Source organism: Haliotis cracherodii, unplaced genomic scaffold (genome assembly GCF_022045235.1).
Source record: "Haliotis cracherodii isolate W230 unplaced genomic scaffold, xgHalCrac1.p SCAF_43, whole genome shotgun sequence".
In the NCBI taxonomy this organism is placed as follows: domain Eukaryota; kingdom Metazoa; phylum Mollusca; class Gastropoda; order Lepetellida; family Haliotidae; genus Haliotis; species Haliotis cracherodii.
In genome coordinates, this window is record NW_027266301.1 from 360,950 (window position 1) to 384,815 (window position 23,866).

Consider the following 23,866-nt stretch of genomic DNA (forward strand, 5'->3'; position numbering starts at 1 on the left):
GGGATCCGATCTTATGCCTGCAGAAGCGCTCAAAAATAGTTCCTGTGTGGACATTTTACTGAGGCTTTTTACTTTTTGTTTTGAATATAATACCTGTCCTGAAGTTTGGCGCCATAGTATTATTTCACCAATCCTGAAACCAGATGCCGATCCCCGAGACCCACTTGGATACCGTGGGATCTCCTTAATATCAGTACCTTGTAAAGTCTATTCTGACATTTTAAACACACGGTTTACAAAGTGGCTTGAACGTAATACTATTTTGGCCGATGAGCAGAATGGATTCTGTAGAAAGCGGAACACTGTAGAACATATATACTCTTTATATTCTGTTATTAATAATAGGAAATCTCAAAAACGCTCTACATTTGTATGCTATATAGACGCAATGAAGGCGTTTGACAGAGTAAACAGGGATTGTCTCTGGTACAAATTACTTAAACTTGGTGTTAACGGAAAATATTTTTCTGCAGTGAAGTCGTTATATGATGGCACTCGATCCTGTGTGTCCCTTAACGGATACTTGACAGAGGATTTCCCTGTGTACAGTGGAGTGAAGCAGGGCTGTGTGTTATCACCGACACTTTTTTCCGTGTTCATTAACGACTTGGTTGAGGAAATTAATGACCTGCACTGTGGTGTTGACTTCGGCGATGATTCTATGCTTAGTTTACTCTTATACGCCGATGATATTGCTCTTATAGCCGGCGACGAGCACTCATTACAACGAATGTTAAATTGCGTTGATAATTGGTGCAGACGATGGCGTCTTCAAATTAATACAAAAAAAACTAAAATTGTCCATTATAGACAGCAGTCTGTTACGCGTTCCAGTGTCAGTTTTCACTGTGGAGGAGAGAATATTGAAATTTGTAATGCATATAAATATTTGGGACTTTGGCTCCAGGAACACCTAGATTTAAATTTCACAGCTAAACAAATTGCTAAATCTGCTGGAAGAGCCCTCAGTGTAATTATTAGTAAATTTAAATTAGTTGGAGGAATGACCTATGATGTTTTCAGTACTTTGTATGACAATCTTGTACAACCTATCTTAACGTATGGTGCAGCAATTTGGGGAACCAGAGAATTTAGTTGCATAAATGCCATCCAAAATAGAGCGTGCCGCTTTTTCTTGGGTGTAGGAAAAACTACTCCTAATTTGGCTGTAAGAGGGGAGATGGGTTGGTCATCGATTATCACTAAACATAAAATCGAAGTTGTGCGTTTCTGGAAGAAGTTGAATTCAGCTCCCCCGCAGAGAATTATAGCTCGTATCAGAAATTGGTCTCTGTCATACCGAAAGTCCTGGGACAGCAGAGCTGTAAGAATGTTTGGTTCTTTTGATCTACCATTTTGGGATTTCTATAATATTGGTAATATAGATTTCCAAATTTTGAAATCAAAACTGATAGAACTTGACAGAGAAAACTGGTTGCGTGGAGTTTGGAATGACACTGGCCATACTACAGGCAATAAGCTTAGAACGTTTAGATTGTTTAAAAATACACTGAATGTTTCATTTTATGTACGTCATATTCTGGATAGATCACGGCGAAGCACTTTAGCTAAACTTCGCTGTGGAACTTTACCCTTAGAATTAGAAAGAGGTCGTTATACACGCCCGAAAACCCCTGTTTCTGAACGCGTCTGTAAATTATGTAACGGCCAAACTGTTGAAGATGAAGTTCACTTTTTGGTAACGTGTGACTGTTATAGAGATCTAAGACTTAATGTTTGGCAGAAAGTATCCCTTATTAACCCCTCGTTTATTACCATGTCTCCGGCAGACCAAACCGTATTCTTAATGCAGTGCGACGAACTGGTTAAACCACTTGCTGCATTAATCTTCATAATGTATCGGAGAAGAAAATATATAAAACAATAAACTGGGTAGTTGTGTGCGTGTGATAATTCTTATCATCTATCATGTTTTGCTGTGTTGTAGGGTTGATGTGTGGGGGTGCTGTGGGTTGTGATGGGTGGCTGGCCCGAGGGGTTGTGATGGGTGGCTGGCCCGAGGGGTTGTGATGGGTGGCTGGCCCGAGTGGTTGTGATGGGTGCTTGTTTCATGTTGTCGCGGGTGTGGGTGTGGGTGTGTGTGTGTGTGTGTGGGGGGGGGGGGGGGGGTCGTTGGGAGGGAGTGTGTGTATGCGGCGGTAGATTGTTACTTTGTTGGTGTCTTTGTGCGTGGTTGGTGCTTCTTTTTTGTGGAGACGGGGAGGGATGTGGATGCGAGTGAGGACGTGGTTGATGGGTGCGGATGAGGGAGTTGGTGTGGATGCGGGAACGGATACAGGTGAGGGTGTGTTTAAGAAATAGGGTGTGTGTGAGAGTGATGTGTGATGGTGAGGGTTCGAGCGAGGGTTCGGATGTGATTGAAGTGATGTCAATGAGGGTTTGGGTGTGTCTGAATGTGCGGGTGTGTTTGCGTGGTTTGCGTAAGCTGCTGTGAGTGAAGACCTGGATGTGGGAATGGATGTGGTTGTGTGTATATAGGATGTTTGTATGGGGGATAATATTATGAATGTTATTTTCATAACTGCTATTAAATGTGGTGTGTACATATATAAAATAGTGTTTTTATGAGTCTTTTAGTGTCTCGTAGGCCATTTTGGCCGGCCGCTGAATTTTTACATTCTTGCCTTGTCATTTTATATGTACAGCGGGTGACACTATAATAAAATATTCTTCTTCTTCTTCTTCTTCTTCTTCTTCTTCTTCTTCTTCTTCTGTAATTACGTCGCATGCCCCTGGTTCACGGTTCGCCTGATCTCCCGTCATAAAACCACGATGTTTATTTACCTGGAGCCTCCGACAGCGCCGACTTCCTGTGTACATGTACGTACATGGCAATAAATGGTTTGACAGTTGTTCGACGGAATCAATCAATAATTATTGACACGGTGATGTAATTACAATTTGTCACTATTCACAACTCCTATTTAAATTTTTCTATTGTTCAGCTGTATTTTCGATCAGTTTTATATGTATAAAAAATCTTCTCTTGTATTTATAAACCAAACCTAAAAACATTATATAAGAACAATTGTGTTTTTAAACCGTAAGTTTTCTATTAAAACAACCATGCAAGTAAGATTTCAGCTGTAATATTACTTTAGTCACTCCACAGATTACACATCTTATATGCTGCAAACGCAGCGAATGTAATGCTACTACGTCACAGCTGCCTCGGTAATTAAGGGCTGGAATGTTTTTGTGAAGGCAGTTAAGAGGAGACGAATTTCACCCCTCGCTGTATAATGACGGTCGCTAACCATATATATATGTATTTTTCGTGTTTTTGGCTTGATTTGATTGTCCTTTGATGAAAACAAATGTTCAATTTTGAAAGCAAACCCTTTTCCCCTGAACGTTAAAAGACTGGAGACTTTGTTTTTGTCTGAAATATCAACGTTGAAGTGGTTTATACATTCGGAAATCCATATTATGGCAAATATTTATTAAATGCATGTCCTGTTTTGCATTTATGTACATATTATTATGTTAATATGGACAATGGTAAAATTCATTATCACAGTTTATGTGAATCTGCTTCGTGATGAATGAAGCATTGCAATAAATGCATGCATCTGATTCTTCATTTGTTCTGTATTCTTTGATGAGAATGAGTTTCGTTAATGATGATCACTCTCACAGATTTTTTGATAAGGATAGGACTTTACTGGAGAATAGTTATGAAAAATATATATTTTAGTGTAGGCGGTCTGTGCACATGTAGTGAAACTGATACCTCATTGATTTGATAATCGGGACTTGGAAATCATAGTCTGACATTAAATTGATTTTAAAATATATGGTTTTGACTGTAGTACGTCCTGACATCATAATATTATGTTGTAAACAACTTATCTTATCTTATGTTAAGTAAAACAATTATTGATAACTGCCTGAATTCCAATTGTTCAATGAACAGAATTATTCAAAGCTCTGGCGTGAGACAACAATAAATTAGATGTTACCAAAGATTGTCCATTTTATGATCTTAGGCACATGTCGGCGCACTTACATGTGATCCGTCTAGACGACTGTCTGTTCTATAATTAAATGGCAGCTGCCACCCAGCCGAATACTTAATCTTTAGACCTATTAGTGTCTTGTCGAGTCAGGTGCGGGTCTCTCTCTCACCTCAGGGAGATTGCGACTGTAAAAGCCCCTCGCTAAACAGACAAGTAGTGAATGTTTGATATAAGTTTAATATTTTCGTATATATAGTTTAAGCTCATTAGATAATTCATACTCTTTTTATCGTTCAAATTACTAATAAAACATTTTTTAACTTGTTCCTTCTAAACATACTTTCAAACCATTCCAAACCACTTTAGGTCATTCCAAACATTTCCTGTGTTGGAAATATGTTTGGAAATGTTGCCAATCCAATTTTGGATTTTCCGTAAAGATCGATCCTTCCAAGCTTTGGAAAGGTTGGAATGAGTGATCTTTCCGAAGCAATCCAACGTTCATTCCAAATTTTCCAGAGCACATAAAAGGACCCGGAGTGTCGTGGAAAGAGGTATAGGCCAGCTCAAGAGACGGTTCCATGTCTTACATGGAGAGATTCGCCTTTTCCAATTAAGACATGTAAAATCATCACATGTTGTGGAATTCTACATAACATCAGCAAGATAAGGAATATCCCATCACCGGATAATGAGTCCAATGTTCCGGATGACGACATGACAGCCCTCTACACAGATAGAGATGTTCCTGTCCACAACAGAACCTTCAGGAATCACTTTGCAAACACACACTTTCAGTGTGAGTGATAATTCTTCTTTTAATTGAGTAAAACCACTATTTAAGGAATTATATTCAACAATAAAACATTTCAGTAAAAAAACCAGTTTCTTTTAACAAATAAGAGTAATATATAAGAAGCAGTTGATAAGGTTTACCCTTTTTAAAAAATAATTCACAAACATTTTACTGATTAATGAAATGAAATTAATATTGATACTATAATTGTTAAAATATGATGTATATTTTCTGAATCTCAAGGATCATTAAAAATGTTCAAGGGTTCATTTGCAATGCATTTTCCCAGTTTACTTTTATGAAAATACATTTATCTTCATGTAAGAAACATTTTATGACAGACAGATTTTATTGTAGTAAAGGCAAAAGAACGATAGTACATAAAGTCTTCAATACATAATCATTATTGTTGAAAATTATACACGTTTAAATTCTTCCCGCATTTCTTATACATATTTCAGAAATTTAGCAAATTTTAAAATATGTTCTGGTTAAGATAAGTACACAGAGAAGCAATGACGTAATACATATCACAATTTCTTGGAAGTAACTGGCCCTGCTTGTCATCATATCAAATACAGTGACACAGAATAAGATATTCATCCTCACTGGCCACTGGCCACTGGCCATAGGTAACAACCTTTTATAGCACTGATAAACATACCTGTCAGGAGATAGTCTCAACAGACGGAGCCAGTACTTTCTGCACTTAGTGACATAGACACCCCATAATTGACATCTTCCAGTTTCGCGATAAGTAACACAATTTGATGACTGGTACCCTAGTCCTCAAATAGATTTACACAATCGTTTGTGGATCATTTTGACAATATCCTGAACTGTTTGCCTCCTTATTGTAGGAACAATATTCTTATAAAAATATGAAAGAGATTCAACACAGATACACAATACTGTTCAATACAATACTTAACTGGAAAAAGTACGTTACAAGCTTGGTCAGCTATGGTCTTACATTTTGTTGATTTTATCCATATCATTGGCACCCAAATACGAAGATGCAATGTTGCTGAAAGCAGTAGTAAAACATGAGAATATGGTTGAATGAAAACACATTCAAAATATGACATGTTATAAATGTATCTATTGATAGAAATGGCATTACCTCACACGTTAGCCAATATTATCATATTGAAGATAAATTTAAACTGAAAAGGAGTATGGTTCTGTCAAAAAAGGGTTTCACATCTTTCTCTTCAAGGAATACATTACATTTTGAAAACATATGGTAAACTCTCTGGCCTTAAAAAGTGATATGCATACATGGTATAAATATAAATTCTATTCATTCTGCAGTTTTTGAAGTTGAATTTCCATAATTTTCTTCTCAAGACTTAAACATTTAGTTTCAAGTTTAAGTTTATTGTAGAGTAGTTCATCATAACTTTCCCCCAACAGGAATGAAAGTCTCGAAGACTTTGGCTCCTTGACAGTGATCCATCCTGCTGGTCTCTTCGTGGATCCCTGTGCTGATGAGGCGGTATCTGGCACTGATGGTTTAGGCTGTAGAGGCACAGACACTGTTGATGCAGTAGGGACAGCTCCTCCCATGGCCTGGAGTGTCTGCAAGTCAAGTGCTGCCATGTCACTGTATTCACTGCATATAAATGGACAGAAAATGTTTTAGTCATTGTTATTTTTTTAGTCTCAATGTATCTGAATAGGGTAAAAATATGAGAGAATATCTTCAGTCTTAAACACCTGGAGTCATCACTGATTTTTGGTGAACCCTTCAAATACTTTTCACCACAATCTTGCACTTTGCAGGATTTGTTCAGGTGGATAATCAAGATTGGTTATTCTCTGTCATTGATGTGTTATATAATTTAATATGGATGTTTTTATAGTTATATGTATGACCACTTATGCATAGGAGGTACTTTGCTTACATAATAGTTTTTCATATCAAATCATTTAATTAGAGTTTTGCTATATGAATGATTATACTCAGTACAAGGGCTAGGGAATACATCAGTAGAATTACCTTGCATTAACTGTGTCAGAAAGGCTGACCACCTGTAGGAGGGATGTGTCCATAGCTGATGGTATTCCAGATATTGATACATTATTCTGTCCCAGAATATCCCACACTACCTCTGATGTGGCACTCAAAGTAGGGCATGGTGATGGACGAAGTAAACAAATAGTGTTACTTACATTAAAAAATTGCGGAAGTTTTATTCCAAAACAATGTGTTAAATAATACTAAAGTTACAATTGAAGACAACCTTACAATTTGTTTCAAATTTAGGAATCTTTATAAATATGCACATTCATCATGACTAACCTTAGAAATGTGTACAAATGTAAATTCAAACTTTTAAGAATTGATTATACACTGTATGGGACACCAGAATGTACTTAATGACACCAAATACAATTATTTTTACTTGAAAGATACCCTAGACAATAATTGAATCACATTAAGATTAAATGAATCTCAGATCTGGTGATTTATGCACTGTAAAACTACTATTACAGTTCAGTGTTGCAAAATGTGAACTACAATAATTACCTGTGCTGATAACACCTTGCTTGTACCTTTTGGGTTTTCGTTTTTGGTCAGTCATGTTCGCTGGCTGCCGTCTATATTCCCGCCGATCGAAAAAAGGTCGTCTGCCAAAACCTTTGGCTTTCGCGTTTTCAACACTGAAGAGTCGTGTTTTGTATCTATTTATAGATAAGGGAAGCTCCAAAACGTCACTCGAAAGGTGTTAAGAATATTCTTAGTCAAAACTTAATATCTCAAGATGCAACGGGGTAGATTAAGAGAAGTCTTAGATATTATACCAATCCTTTGCTAAGCATTATGCTTAGACTGTTTGTGAATTGATACAGTAGAGAAAAAAAAATTCTTAGCTAAGAATTTTTAAGAAAACTTAAGTCAATTGCTTAGAAAATTCTAAGAAGCTCTGAGAATACCGCCCCAGGTATTATCTGTTCACATTTGAACACTTAAACTTTTTACAACAATCAATTCTCACCTTTCTAATCTTGAAGGGGGATAACTCTCATTACGATTGCGTGTTCACGATTGTATGAGAATATTAACGATTGTAGGAGCTCTGTGAGCCAGGATTAGGTCTCAGGTACGGAGTAAGCAGCCAGTTTCTGCAGGGGTAGCCACTATATCCAAGTAGGTGACATCCGGCTGGCACGATGTGTCGTTCAAATAAAATATGAAGTCCGCTTTCGATGAGTATTCTCGAGTCGTGTGTGGAGCCTGGCCACTCCGCAACTAGGTCAATTATCATGTTTGGATCAAATACAAGCTGTTTGTTAATACTGTGGTACTGTTTACGATTTACGTATGAGGGTTCGTCGACAGATGGTGCAATAATCTGCACATGGGATCCATCAATTACTCCAACAACGCCAAGGAAGTGAGCGATGTTGTAAAACGCCGCTTGATTCCGACGAATGCAACCCTGCGCTGCCGGAAAGAGAATAAACTGGGATGCTATATCGGCGTCTGACAAAGCTGACACTGTCTCCCTATCGCTCGACTGACCGACGATTGGGAAAGACAAAAGTCATCCCCGTTGCCTAATTGCATTTTGCCTTTCAGCAAAATGACGTAGCGTTGCTAAAACCTTTTCAGTTCCTGTCATGGCATGAGAACGAGAGGTGCTAGGACATATTTTATCAGCAATTAACCCAGTCAGATATTCAATACCACTTTTGTTTAACCTGTATCTTCTGATTAGTTCTTTGTCAGAATATATTTGCAGTACATCTCGTCTAGCGGTGATTTGTACAATACTTATGGCAGCCATATTGGATGTCTTAAGACAATTCTTAAGGACTTAAGTAAGCTCATGAGGTATCTTTAACTTAAGCAAAGAACTAAGCACCGAGAAGCTCTATGAATATGACTTAAGAAATTATTTAAAACATAAGTTGGTTCTTAGGGAAACTAAGATTTCTTCGTGGATTTAAGAATTGCGACACAAGTGGAGTTAAGAATTCTTAAGGCTCTAAGAAGCTTTGTGAATACAGCCCCTTGGCCCCTCTTCCGTACCACTGTTGACGAAATACCAGGGCTCCTGTTTCGAACCCCTTATCGCGAAATACCTTCGACCCTGTTTCGTACCACTTGTGTCGCAATACCAGGGGTCTTGTTTCGTACAACTTGTGTAGCAATATCAGGGGTCTTGTTTCATACCACTTGTGTCGAAATATATGGCCTCCTATTCGTACCACTTGTGTAGCAATACCAGGGGTCTTGTTTCGTACGACTTGTGTCGCAATACCAGGGGTTTTGTTTCATACCATTTGTGTCGCAATACCTAAGCTCCTGTTCGTACCACTTGTGTCGCAATACCAGGGGTCTTGTTTCAAACCACTTGTGTCGCAATACCAGGGGTCTTGTTTCAAACCACATGTGTCGCAATACCTAAGCTCCTGTTCGTACCACTTGTGTCGCAATACCAGGGGTCTTGTTTCGTACCACTTGTATCGCAATACCAGGGGTCTTGTTTCATACCACGTGTGTCGAAATACCTGGGCCCCTGTTTTCTACCACTTGTGAAGCTACCAGCGCCCCTGTTTCGTACCACTTATGGCACAACACCTCAGCCCCCTTTTCAAACCACTTGTGCCACAATACCAGGGCCCCTGTTTCGTACCACTTGTGTCACAATACTAGGGGTCCTGTTTCGTACCACGTGGGCAGCTATACCTAGGCCCATGTTTCGTACCACTTGTGTCGCAATACCGGCGGTCTTCTTTCGTACCACTTGTGTAGCAATACCAGGGTTCTTGTTTTATACCACTTGTGTCGCAATACCTGGGCTCCCATTCGTACCACTTGTGTCGCAATACCAGGGGTCTTGTTTCATACCACTTGTGTCGCAATACCAGGGGTAAAAAGTAATTTGGCAGTATCCACTTAACATCTTACAAACTAATATCCTAAATAATATAATTCAAAGAAACCCATTTAAAACACCAATACCTAGGCCCCTGTTTCGTACCACTTTTGTCGAAATACCTCGGCCCCTGTTCGTACCACTTGTGCAGCAATACCTGGGCTCCTGTTCGTACCACTTGTGTAGCATTACGAGGGGTCTTGTTTCATACCACATGTGTCGAAATACCAGGGGTCTTATTTCATACCACTTGTGTCGCAATACCTGGGCTCCTGTTTCGTACCACTTGTGTCAAAATACCAGGGCTCCTGTTCGTACCACTTGTAACGCAAGACCAGGGGTTTTGTTTCATACGAATTGTGTCACAATACCTGAGCTCCTCTTCGTACCACTTGTGTCGCAATACCTGGGGTCTTGTTTCGTACCACTTGTGTAGCAATACAAGGGGTCTTGTTTCGTACCACTTGTGTCGAAATACCTGGGCTCCTGTTTGTGCCACTTGTGTCGCATTACCAGGGGATTTGTTTTATAAGACTTTTGTCGCAATACCTGGGCTCCAGTTCGTACCACTTGTGGCGCAATACCAGGGGTCTTGTTTCATACCACTTGTGTCGCAATACCTCGCCCCTGTTCGTACCACTTGTGTCGCAATACCTGGGCTCCTGTTCATACCACTTCTGTAGCAATACCAGGGGTCTTGTTTCTTACCACTTGTGTTGCAATACATGGGGTCCTGTTTGTACCACTTGTGTAGCATTACGAGGGGTCTTGTTTCATACCACTTGTGTTGCAATACAAGGTGTCTTGTTTCATACTACTTGTGTCACAATACCTGGTCTCCTTTTTTGTACCACTTGTGTCGGAATACCAGGGCTCCTGTTCGTACCACTTGTGTCGCAATACCAGGGGTTTTCTTTCATAAGACTTTTGTCGCAATACCTGGGCTCTTGTTCGTACTACTTGTGTCGGAAGACCAGGGGTCTTGTTTCGTACCACTTGTGTAGCAATACCCGGGGTCTTGTTTTAAACCACTTGTGTCGGAATACCAGGGCTCCTGTTCGTACAACTTGTGTCGCAATACCAGGGGTTTCGTTTCATAAAACTTTTGTCGCAATACCAGGCCTCTTGTTCGTACTACTTGTGTCGCAATACCAGGGGTCTTGTTTCATAACACTTGTGTTGCAATACCAGGTCAAAATACCGGGGGTCTTGTTTCATACCACTTGTGTTGCAATACCAGGTCACAATACCAGGGGTCTTGTTTCATACCACTTGTGTCGCAATACCTGGGCCCCTGTTTCGTACCACTTGGGTAGCAAAACCTAGGCCCCTTTTTCATACCAGGACAATTTGGCTTGAAACGGGTTTTGGCAGTATCTTCTTCACATCTTGAAAACTAATATCCTCAATGATATTTTTAAAAGGAACCCATTTAAAACATAAGAGAAGTTCTTATCCCAACAGATGTTACCAGTTATTGGTGTGATTTTTGGAAAACCGCACACAGCCCACCCTTCTAACCCAGCACGTCTTGTCTAAACCAGGCCAGTTTGGCTTGAAACAGGTTTTGGCAGTATCCACTTCACATCTTGAAAACTAATATCCTCAATGATATATAAAAAAAGGGAACCCATTTAAAACACAAAAGAAGTTCTTATCCCAACAGATGTTACCAGTTATTGGTGTGATTTTTGGAAAACCGCACACAGCCCAGCCTTCTAAACCGGCACATCATGACTGAAAAATAGACCAATTTGGCTTGAAACAGGTTTTGGCAGTATCCACTTCACATCTTGAGAACGCATATCCTAAATGATATTTTTCAAGGAAACCCATTTAAAACACAAGAGAAGTGCCTATCCCAACACATGTTACCAGTTATTGTTGTTATTTTTGGGGAACCGCACACAGCCCACCCTTCTAACCCGGCACATCATGACTGAAAAAAAGATCAATTTGGCTTGAAACAGATTTTGGCAGTATCCAATCACATCTTGAAAACTAATATCCTCAATGATATTTTTCAAGGAAACCCATTTAAAACACAAGAGAAGTGCCTATCCCAACACATGTTACCAGTTATTGTTGTGATTTTTGGGGAACCGCACACAGCCCACCCTTCTAACCCGGCACATCATGACTGGAAATAGGCCAGCTTGGCTTAAAAAGTAATTTGGCAGTATCCACTTAACATCTTACAAACTAATATCCTAAATAATATAATTCAAAGAAACCCATTTAAAACACCAATACCTAGTGCCCTGTTTCATACCACTTGTGCAGCAATACCTCAGCCCCTGTTTCGTACCACTTGTGTAGCAATACCTGGGCCCCTGTTTTCTATCACTTGTGCAGCAATACATGGGCCCCTGTTTCGTACCATGTATAGCACAACACCTCGGTCCCTGCTTCGTACCACTTGTGTAGCAATACCTAGGCCCCTGTTTCGTACCACTTGTGTCACAATACTAGGGGTCATGTTTCGTACCACCTGTGCAGCAATACCTGGGCCCCTTTTTCTTAGCACTTGAGTAGCAATACCAGGAATCTTGTTTCATACCACTTGTGTAGCAATACCTGTTCTCCTGTTTCGTACCACTTGTGCAGCAATACCTGGGCCCCTGTTTCGTACCACTTGTGTAGCAATACCTGAGCTCCTGCTTGTACCACTTGTGTCGCAATACCTGGGCTCCTGTTTGTACCACTTGTGCAGCAATACCTGGGCTCCTGTTTGTACCACTTGTGCAGCAATACCTGGGCTCCTGTTTCTTACCACTTGTGCAGCAATACCTGGGCTCCTGTTTGTACCACTTGTGTAGCAATACCTTTGCCCCTGTTTCGTACCACTTGTGCAGCAATACCTTTGCCCCTGTTTCGTACCACTTGTGCAGCAATACCTGGGCCTCTGTTCGTACCACTTGTGCAGCAATACCTGGGCCCTGTTTTGTACCACTTGTGCAGCAATACCTGGACCCCTGTTTCGTACCACTTGTGTAGCAATACCTGGGTCCCTGTTTCGTACCACTTGTGTAGCAATACCTGGGCTCCTGTTCGTACCACTTGTGTAGCAACACCTGGGCCCCTGTTTCGTACCACTTGTGTAGCAATACCTCGCCCCTGTTTCCTACCACTTCTGCAGCAATACCTGGGCTCCTGTTCGTACCACTTATGTAGCAATACCTTGGCCCCTGTTTCTTACCACTTGTGTCACAATACTAGGGGTCCTGTTTCGTACCACTTGTGCAGCAATACCTGGGTCCCTGTTTCCTGCCACTTGTGTTGCAATACCAGGGGTCTTGTTTCGTACCACTTGTGTAGCAATACTAGGGGTCCTGTTTCGTACCACTTGTGTAGAAGTACCAGGGCCCCTGTTTCATACCACTCGTGTAGCAATACAATCGTCCGAATGTATCCGTGTTTCATTCCCTTTTGTCGCAAAGTTTGGCACGCGTGTCTCATCTCTTGTGACCTAATGTCAGGGCTCTAATGTTCAGTAGATTTGGACCTTATGCTGCAGTCTTTAACGCTGTAGCAACTATTACCGCTTTCTGTAACGAACGGACAAACGTATAGTTTTAGTTCACCATGGTGTACGTCAAGGATAGCTAAAAGAGAAACGACATACGCAATCAATCATACAATACATACAATTCCTTACCTGTTGGAATTTCCATGTGATGACGGCGGCAGTGGCAGTACACGGGGTGGTCAATGAGGACGGGAGAGAAGTCAGTTGTGGAGAGAATGTCACAAAGCTCCAGTCCAGGACAGCTGGTAAGAAGGAATGATACAATTATGATTCTGACAGAGAGCTTTGAACGTCTGGAAAGGTTCACACAACCCACACAACCAAGAATAGATAGCAACACAGAACCACATTGTGTGACCGCTCTTACTTCTCACAGTTCATTCCATAATGCTACTAACACGTCCCATTTTAATTCTCGAAACCCAAAAGTCCAGAAACACTACGGTCTTTTCCCAGTCTCGGTCAAAGGTATTTACAAAAATAAGCATGCTGTTTTCATGGGAACATACTAAGGAAGAAAAAATGAAACAAAAACTTAAAACACTCAATATTTACACCATCTCGCGAAGTTTGGCCCATGGTCGAGAATATTTTCCCATACTCAAAACTCATGTTTTTGTTTCACAAATACTTAACTTGTATTCCATCAAGTATCATACACAAATTTTAACTCATTTTAACTTAATTCAACGATGTTATAGCGATATTGAAATATTTCGCCCATGGGCGAGAAAAAGGCTTGGCCCATGGACGAGAATATTTTCCATTACACAAAACTTATGTGTTTGTTTCGCAAATATATTTTAATGCATTCCTTCACGTATCATGACACAAAATGTAACTCATTTTAACTTAATTCAACGATTTTATAGCGATCTTGAAATATTTCGCCCATGGGCGAAAATATTTTCCATTACACAAAACTTATGTGTTTGTTTGTATTGCTGTACACCAATTCATTGGCGTTATTTTTCAACGAATTAAAGTTTACTTTTGTTTTTTTCACTTTCCATTTTATGTATCGTTAATACATCACACTTGGAAATTAAGTGACAATAGATATGCAATATACAGGTACACGTTCGCGTATTTTAATGGGGAAAAAAACCCGATTCGTCTTTCATTGCATAACGTCTAGCGGAATATCTCACATTCTAACGAAATCTCGAAATAATTATTTTATTATATATGGTGCAATGTTTACAGGCGATTGAGTGAATAATATGACACTAAAGCAACTTTTAAATGCATTGTCTCTTTTGGTATGAAAATGGTAACAGTTAAAAAAAAAAACAGCCTTCTTATGATAATTCTCATATTCACATTAGTACGTTGTATCTAATTACAGTGTCGGCATTATTTACAGGTGATTGTACAATACCTGCTCTCGGTCAATTACGATCTACCACAACGCGCATGAATAAACAGTTATGCAGGTGTTGCTGTGGGCAAATACCTAGCCCATATATGTATATTTTTTTGTGGATACATGTATTACATATTTTCGTTGATATGTGGATATATTAAGCACAAAGACAAAAAAAAAGTTTATGAAAGATGAATTAGTGCCTTGATATATTCAACGAGATGTGTATCATCGTTTAATGGGTCATTTAATAAAAGTCCGTAAGAGTTATGTAATCGGTACACAAATATATTTGATGCGGTGTCAGTGTGGAAGGAGTTTGAATTACGTCCGCCACTTGCCACAGAGGTAATCCTCAAAGTATAGTAACAATCAACAAGGTCAATGTATCAAATATGTCTTGGTATCATCTCTTGTGTATTAGATGATGGTAATGACCTGAAATGTTTTAACGTTAGATTAGGAAGGAGAGACTTTAAAGTGTTTTATAATACTTGGGAACATGAGCAATAAGATGTAGCAACATAAACATGCATGGAATGGAATAGGGAAAATGGTGATAAACAAATTGAAAAGGATTTTAATACAGAATTATTGAATTAAATAACTTGCCTGCACACAAGGGGTACCCAAACTTGTTTGACAGTTATTCGGGTGTTGTAGACTGTCGAATGGGACTCATGTGTGTACGTAGGGTACACATATCTATTGCAAGTTTTAGTACTCATACACTTTCTCTTTTTGTGTTGATATGATTTCTATTTTCGTACATGATATGATTTGATTTTTATCTTTGGCGGCTCTGTTTATATATGTTGGAGTAGTTGTCTGTCCCTCTTAAATTGACATTGCTGCATCGGTATTGCATCTCTTGACTACAGGAGATCTACAACATGTAGCGGATCTAACTGCAATTCTTGTTTTAACCAAGCCTGTGTTTGACATTTCAGCTCTATGACGGCGGTCTGTAAATAATCGAGTCTGGACCAGACAATCCAGTCATTGACATCATGTGCATCGATCCACGCAATTGGGATATGGTGACATGCATCAAACAGGTCAGAGAACCTGACCACCCGATCCCGGTAGTCGCCTCTTACGACAAGCGCTGTCGCCCTTTTACGACAAGAATGGTTTGTTGAAGATCTGTTCTACCCCGGATCTTCACGGGTCCATTGACGCAGGGATTTGCGTAAAGTCATTCCAACAGCATACAATGCCTACTCAATGTCTCCTCAAAGTAAGATAGTACGGTACTTAGAGTACATGTGAGATTATACTAAGGTTAGGGAGATGTTTAATCTATACAATGTGTTATTATTCTACCTAACAATGTATTTAATGACATGAATGCAAAACAAACTCAACGGTTGAAAGGTTTCATTGAAAAAACTACCCCTGGTCTTGCCTAATAAAACAACTGCAACCCGACACAGATCAAACGCAACTTACAAACACAATCATAATCTGGTTAATCTCTATCACACAGCATGACAGTATTGGGCGGCTCAGTAATTAGGAGGTAAGACCAGGCAGGTACACTAGTCACACTTGACTGGTCTGTCCGATGATTAGGTCGTCTGACAATTGGGAGTGAACCATACCAAGTACAGCTGGATTGTTGCTCCTTTTATAGGACCGATTAGATTTATGACCACGGGCCTCGGCACAAGCGTGGTGCTGGAAGACAAGTTATACATGTACATCCCATATGGTGACTGTTTTTCGCTATTGATATTCTAAATTCATTCATAATACCACTCCTTGAAACTTTACAATCACTTAAATATGTTCAATAGATTAAACGAGAACAAATGATATATTGCAGATTACTAAGTCATTGTCTCTTTTATCAGCCGCTACGTTTGTATCTTTTGCATTGTACAAAGAAATATTTTGTCTGTCCTTTTGCAGATTTAGCCCCAGAATGTGCTCATTCGAATTAGGAACGAAAATAATTGCTTATCATGAGTATATATGATACAGTTAAAAGTTACTTGTACACCGTAGATGTATTCACTTTAAAGTCGTATGCGACCTTCGCGATCGAGTTATATGATCCAGGTTAATTGGAACGACGTCTAGAAAGGATTATAAAGTTTTGTATTTGGTAATGTGTAGGTTTGTTAAATATGATTTATTCCTTTTATTCAAAATGTAAAAAAAATAATTAAGCGCTGAAAAATAGAGCTGACTTGATGGGAGATATGGCGTTAGCCACCTGAGATTGTCTGGTTGACACGTTTTAACCTTACTGTGCCCTCACCCTGGTTGTTGTCGTTGTTATAAGGGATTGGGAGCTACAGCTCATTGCATTTTTGGTTACTATCTGTCTCACTTAAGTGGGCATGTGCAGGTGAACTCTGTTCAATTAGTATATGAAATGCCTCAATATGTGAACTCAAGACAATAATATATATACTTTTATATACTTTTATTCCTCCATAGGAGAGTTACAAGGTATAATATTAAAGATAAATACATGACAATAATTACCTTGTCAGAGAATACCACCATATACCACTGTGGTAACGGATTTTCTTAGTAAGTTCCGTCCATATATTGAAAACGGTAGAGTCCTCGAATTACACTTCGTGAGTAAGAGCGACAGGTATCTGGATCAGTATCCAAAGGTGGCTTACAGGACAACAAACAAGCTACAAGATCATAGTCTGATTTGCTGTGGAGTTCAACGCTGATGTCAACGGGACCTATACACACAATGTCACACCATAAGTTCTCTCTTATTGTTTCCTTACTCGCACAGTGGCACAGTACGTGAGTCAGTAAGTCATGGTAGTTAATACCACAATGTGTACAGGTACCATGTAATTTCCCCGGCCTCCACATCGCACACATGTGGACAACAAAACAGGCAGCTGCCTTTAATTCAGGATAGTCTCTAGCTATCCTCCACGCCACGTGTGGGGTCACATCCGGATGAATACTCTTAAAGTGCACAGTGTCAGGGTCTGATGAAAGTCTTTCCCGCCATGCTCGTACTTCAAAAGTATTCACGGCTTCTTTGACTGTTCTTTTCCATATATTCCGTCCCAGGAATGTACCGGAACTAAGAAATGCCTCCAGATGACAGTACAGTGAGTACTTGTGGAGGATGCGACATATGTCTGGGACAAAGCCCATACTTGTGGATGAACACTTATGCATATACATAAAAATACGAGTCATAAAAACCTTCTTAGAAAGCAGATGATTAGAACAGTTACAGAGGTGGCCAAGAAAGAGTAGCTTCCTGATGTTGATAAATGATTCTATGGGGAGCCAACCGAGAAGAGCATTAACTATGTCAGACCTAGTATGACGTGGAAGTCCCTGTGCCATTTTGAGAATGGACCTCTGTGCTCTTTCTAAAGCCAGAATTTCTGCCTTGGAAATCATCGACCAGAGTTCACACCCAAACATAGCCTTTGGAATACAAACTGCCTTAATAAGTTTTGAGCTTGTCATGGGGTTTAGAGCGCGTTCATGCAGTCCCGATTTGACGAGTGCCATGGCTGATGCTTTCATCTTCGAGCAGCTCTCCAGAGTTCTCTCCCATGAGTTAAATTCAGAGTTCAATATAATACCAACGTGCTTAAGCTCATTTGTCACTGGGATATCACGTCCATAGAGTATAACACTAGCAGCAGCTGCTTTTCTGTCACTATATCTGACAATCTGGCTCTTGGAAGGAGAGAAGGTAAACCGCCAGTCTGAACTATATCTTTCACAGATGGTCACCATCTTCTGCAGATTTGCTGATACTGGACTAACAATTGCTATATCGTCCGCTTGAGTGGGTGCCATTACATGGATATCCAAGATCACTGCACCAAGTTTGCTGGTGGACAGTTTCTGTAACAGTTCATCTATGTATAGCAGGTAGAGTTTTGCCGACAGGACGCTTCCTTGCCGAACACCTCTTGATAACGGAAACCAGTATGATCTTGTGTTATTAACAAGGACGCTGCTCTCGAGGAACTTGTAGCTATTGTCAAATATCCTCCACAGTGCATCTGGGATTCCAAGATGATACAGCTTGAATAAAAGTCCTTGGTGCCATACTGTGTCAAACGCTTTTGAACTGTCTAGGAAGGCTACGTTGATGACGTCCGATCGCTCTTTATAATGAAGTATTGATTCTTGTACAATAAAGGAGGTGTCACTGGAGGAAAGGCCTTTCTGGAAACCACATTGTTGTATACATGGAAAGGATTTACTGTTGGTGAGCTGTGGGATTCTTCTGCTTACAATGACTTCAAATACCTTGTATATAACCGGCAATAGGGTTACCCCTCGATAAGAATCCGGTAACACGCGAGACTTGTTGCCTCCCTTGAATATCGGAATGATAGTGCCTCTTTTCCATTGGGCAGGGATGTATCCAGATGTAATAACGAGGTTAAAGAGTTCTGACAAGCACTTTGTAAGGTATTTTCCACCATATCGAAGATGTTCATAAAATATGTTGTCCATTCCAGCAGCCTTGTTGCGTTTTAGGGTTTTGCAAATTGATGTTATTTCTCCTGGACTTGTTAGAAGATCAACTGATGACTGATCAGTGCTCTGTACGTCTAAACGTATTCTTTTCACGTGAGCCTCAATGTGCTTCCTAAACTCTTGATCAAAGTGAAGCTCATCTTGATCGCTTGATACCTGTTTCATGTGGTTTGCCATGGTGGTACAGATTTCTTGGGGATTTCTTGTTTGCACACCTTCTGCTTCAAGGTATGCAATCTGTTGTTTTCTGTTCCCACGTCGAATTAAAGTCCAAAACATCTTCTGATCTAGGTCACCACAATCATCTATCTGTTTAAAGTACTCATTTTCATACTGTGCTGCTGCCTCCAATAAAGCGTATCTAAATTTATCTTTTGCTTCCTTATAGCATCTGAAAGTGCTGTGTTCCCTTCCTCGGGGTTGCCCAGCATTGATCCATTCAGTTCTACAGTTCCACATGAACTTATGAAGGATATCAACTTTACCTTTCCAGTATGGCTTAAGATATTTCTTAAACTTTTTCTTATGTAAATACATTTCACTTGCTTCTGTTAGACACTGGACTATCTGATCACTATAGGTGTCTATATCATCATGTGTACATCCAACCTCGGGGCAAGAAATAGGCCAGAGAAGATGTGAGACTGCATATGTATAGTCCTGGATCGATCCATCTTCTAGTGCTTTATCCCATGAATATTTTGTGTAGACATTTCCTTGGTCGTCATCTGTCGGAATCTTGTCATATGAAATTGTGCAGAGAACCGGATGGTGATCAGAGACGTTGAATGGATTATCATCTTTTACACAAGCAGTAGCTACTAGTCCTTTGAGGTCTTCTGAGATCATTATATAATCGACGGCAGAGACTGGACCTCCATTATAAGCTTGAAAGGTAAATATCGGACCAACACAATTAGATTGCATGTTCACAGGGGACAAATTTGAACTGGTCAGGAATTTCGACAGAATTCCATCACGACTGCTCAGAGCAGGATTGTACCTAGGTCCACGGGCAGTGGCATTAAAATCTCCCATCACTATTACACTGCCTTTCAAGGAATATACATCACAAATGTCTTTTAGATTATCCACATAAAAAGAATAAAGTTCTTCAGGGCGGTTTGATGGGGGCAGGTATACACAGAAGATGTACATGGAGTGATCCTGTTTAAAGGACAGTTCTATTCCAGAGATTCTATCACAGTCTAAGTTGATTTCGTTGATAAAGGTCTTCATGGATTTCTTACAAAGTAATGCTGTACCACCACTAGGAAGGCCTCGTCGAGTACAATGCTCTGGTTCTAAAGGTGTTTGGGCAATATAGTAGTAATCATTGTTAATAGTATCCATAAAACACAGATTATATTCATGAAGCTGGTGATCAGCTATTGCACAGATATCCACACAGTTAGCATTTAGGCAATCATTTAAATAAGGAACGCTAGACATGATGCCTCTAGCATTCCAACACATTAATGAAAGACAGTTATGGTCCAAGGGCATTATCAACATAGTCCGGGTGTTTCTGAGTCTGGGGAAGTCATCTGATTGTTCTTTCTTTCATTAATATGTTGCCAGAATTGCTCGCGGGATAGCCACGGCTTCATAAAAATATTTTCGGGCCAGAAGTCTTTGCTATCAAGTTTATCTTTATCTTTGGCTAGGACATTTACCTGGGCTGATGCTGTCCTCTTCTCATCACGATTAAAAAATCTCACGTAGGTAACAGTAACAGCTTTCTTTTCCAAGTAACGCCTCACAGATTCTGCTGTATTGTTCTTGTGTATTCCACCCACATAGAACCTTGCAGTCCTGACTTTGGCAGGAGCTGCACGGAACTCTTCCTGTATATCCATCGTTGCAGCAAATATCGATATCTTTAATAAGAAATTAACAGTCCCATGCTGAGACCTTTCTCAAAATTCAGGCCGGTGGCAGGCTGCCAACAAAGAGAAGAAAATATCCCAACCTCGACACAAGTGTGCTCAGTCAAACGATGAACTTACGACCGGCAGAAAACAACTCCAGTTGAGCATGCCGATGCTGTATCTCAACCGTGTTGGCCTGAAAAATTAGACATGTTAGTGAGTGAGTTGGGTTTAACGCCGCTTTTAACATTATTCCAGTTATATCACGGCGTGTCAGCTTAATGTGGGAGGAAAGCCCGAAGTGATGCAGGTCTCGGACGTTTACCACTTCGGTGAAACCCACGAGCACGGGTATGGTGCTGACAAACCTAGAAACATAATCGGGGTGAACCGGGATTCGAACCCACAATCATAGGTTTCTGGCGTGTCCAGGGGACGCAACTCTGCACAGCGAATCGCGGCGCCTTAGACGACTGGGCCACCCGTGCCCCCATTTGACATGTTAATTAAACCGATAATCGTATAATTCTTTCTAATAGAAACCGTATCTTAGTTTGTTCTTGCACTGTATCATATTGTGTATTTCATCTGTATATGTGTAATGTGTATATGTATAAATGACTACACTTTTACCGCATATTCTGGAACAGACAATAATTAAACACCTTATTATTGTCTCTCCATTTACCATGACCGACTGCACTAATACCCTTTTAACTGTGGACACCGATTTCAGTATACATGTAGGCTTTTTGTTTAAAAAGGAATATGCAGGAAATTATATGTAACAATTAACTGTGTACTAATTACATGTTTGAATTTTATCAGTTTTGCGTTCTGAGATACAGTGATGTAAGCATCTTGTACAATTAACAATACATGTATATGATAAAAAACAGAAGTCTCTGCCGTAATTTTTCGTGGAAATCATTCGATCAAGTATAAATGACTGCGTGACAAGACAAATCAACTATTTATACCCGATAAAAGAAACTGGCTTATTTTAGGAACAGTGCTATATCAGGACATTTGAAATTTCTAACCAAGCAGATACATTAGAGACAGTGACTAGACTACATTTACGTAATCCGTATCAATCAAAGGTGTAAAATAACTGAAAATCATATCTGTCGGGGACCTACCAAATTTACCAAGATTTATTATAACTATATTTATTACAATGCAAATACTTTAGTGATACATTTTTCAGAGGAGAGGGCATACATACAAGTATTTTGCTTCCGTGTGTGAATGCAGGTAATACTTGGCATCTCAGTTCTCAGTTTTATACCGGTTGTATATCTGAATTTGCATAAGGAACCATGCGTACAGCATGACAATTACTTGCTAGTCGTCAGTCTACAACGCACATAACACTGTCAAACAATTTTGGGCACCGCTTTTGCAAGTTATATATTACAATAATGTTTTATTAAAATCCTTTTCAATTTGTTTTCACCATTTTCCCTATTCCATGCCATGCATGTTTATGTTGCTACATCTTATTGCTCATGTTCCCAAGTATTATAAAACACTTTAAAGTCTCTCCTTCCTAATCTAACGTTAAAACATTTCAGGTCATTACCATCATCTAATACACAAGAGATGATACCAAGACATATTGAATTCGGTTTTACGGTCTATGCGGTCTTACAATTGATTTTATTAGTCTATAAATCTTATGTCTAGTACATATTTTCACAAACAGGGCTGTTAGCTGATATAAGGAATATCCAGTTGAATTCCCAGTTGACGTATTTACTATATTTTTTTTATCAAATATGAGGACTGTATACGACATACGTTAGCCTCTCAACGACGTTTCTACAATAAATATTTTGAATAAGCCGTTGATATGCCAGTTGTGACAGGGATGATGGTATGGTAGCTGTAGCAGACAGATTGACAGTCGTTGTTACGTGTGTCACTAGGTAATTAGTACAGCATTGACCTTGTTGATTGTTACTATACTTTGAGGATTAACTCTGTGGCCAGTGGCGGACGTAATTCAAACTCCTTCCACACTGACACCGCATCAAATATATTTGTGTACTGATTACATAACTCTTACGGACAGGGTGGGGTGGTAGTTCACCGGACGACACTGTGTATATTGGGCGGCTCCTTTGATATCTCCTCCAAACATACTTTTATTGAATGACCCATTAAACGATGATACACATCTCGTTGAATATATCAAGGCACTAATTCATCTTTCATAAACTTTTTTTTTTGTCTTTGTGCTTAATATATCCACATATCAACGAAAATATGTAATACATGTATCCACAAAAAAATATACATATATAGGCTAGGTATTTGCCCACAGCAACACCTGAATAACTGTTTATTCGTGCGAGGTGTGGTAGATCGTAATTGACCGAGAACAGGTATTGTAGAATCACCTGTAAATAATGCCGATACTGTAATTTGATACAACGTACTAATGAGAATGTGAGAATTATCATAAGAAGGCTGTTTTTTTCTGAACTGTTACCATTTTCATACCAAAAGTTGCTTTAGTGACATATTATTCACTCAATCGCCTGTAAACATCGCACCATATATAATGAAATAATTATTTCGAGATTTTGTTAGAATGTGAGATATTCCGTTAGACGTTATGCAATGAAAGACGAATCGGTTTTTTTCCCCATTAAAATACGCGAACGTGTACCTGTATATTGCATATCTATTGTCACTTAATTTCCAAGTGTGATGTATTAACTAGACATAAAATGGGAAGTGAAAAATAAACAAAATAAACTTTAATTCGTTGAAAAATAGCGCCAATGAATTGGTGTACACGCGCATGAATTTGTATGATAAACTGTCAAAACGTTTTGAGAGATAAGGCCGGGTTCATTAAAGATCGCTGCAATATGTAAAAAAGGTGAAATTTGTAAAACTTCTGCAAAGGAAACATCCAACCAAA

General features: G+C 39.5%; 1 protein-coding gene and 1 pseudogene across 1 annotated transcript; both read right to left on the reverse strand.

The window, feature by feature from the left end:
- Nucleotides 1-6,075: 6,075 nt before the first annotated feature.
- On the reverse strand, nucleotides 6,076-6,831 carry LOC139441706 (uncharacterized). Its single transcript, XM_071222504.1, has 2 exons — nucleotides 6,779-6,831; nucleotides 6,076-6,391 (listed from the first exon to the last, which is right to left on the reverse strand). The coding sequence occupies exons 1-2, from the start codon at nucleotides 6,829-6,831 to the stop codon at nucleotides 6,076-6,078; spliced, it is 369 nt and encodes a 122-aa protein (XP_071078605.1).
- Nucleotides 6,832-7,841: 1,010 nt separating this feature from the next.
- On the reverse strand, nucleotides 7,842-8,570 carry LOC139441742 (putative nuclease HARBI1; annotated as a pseudogene).
- Between the last annotated feature and the right edge of the window lie 15,296 nt (nucleotides 8,571-23,866).

Excerpts from the sequence above, each read along its gene's own strand:
- LOC139441706 (XM_071222504.1), bottom strand. The coding sequence starts at position 6,831 with ATGGACACATCCCTCCTACAGGTGGTCAGCCTTTCTGACACAGTTAAT. Across the intron at positions 6,392-6,778 it reads TCTGACACAGTTAATGCAAG|TGAATACAGTGACATGGCAG; the intron begins GTAATTCTACTG and ends ATTTATATGCAG.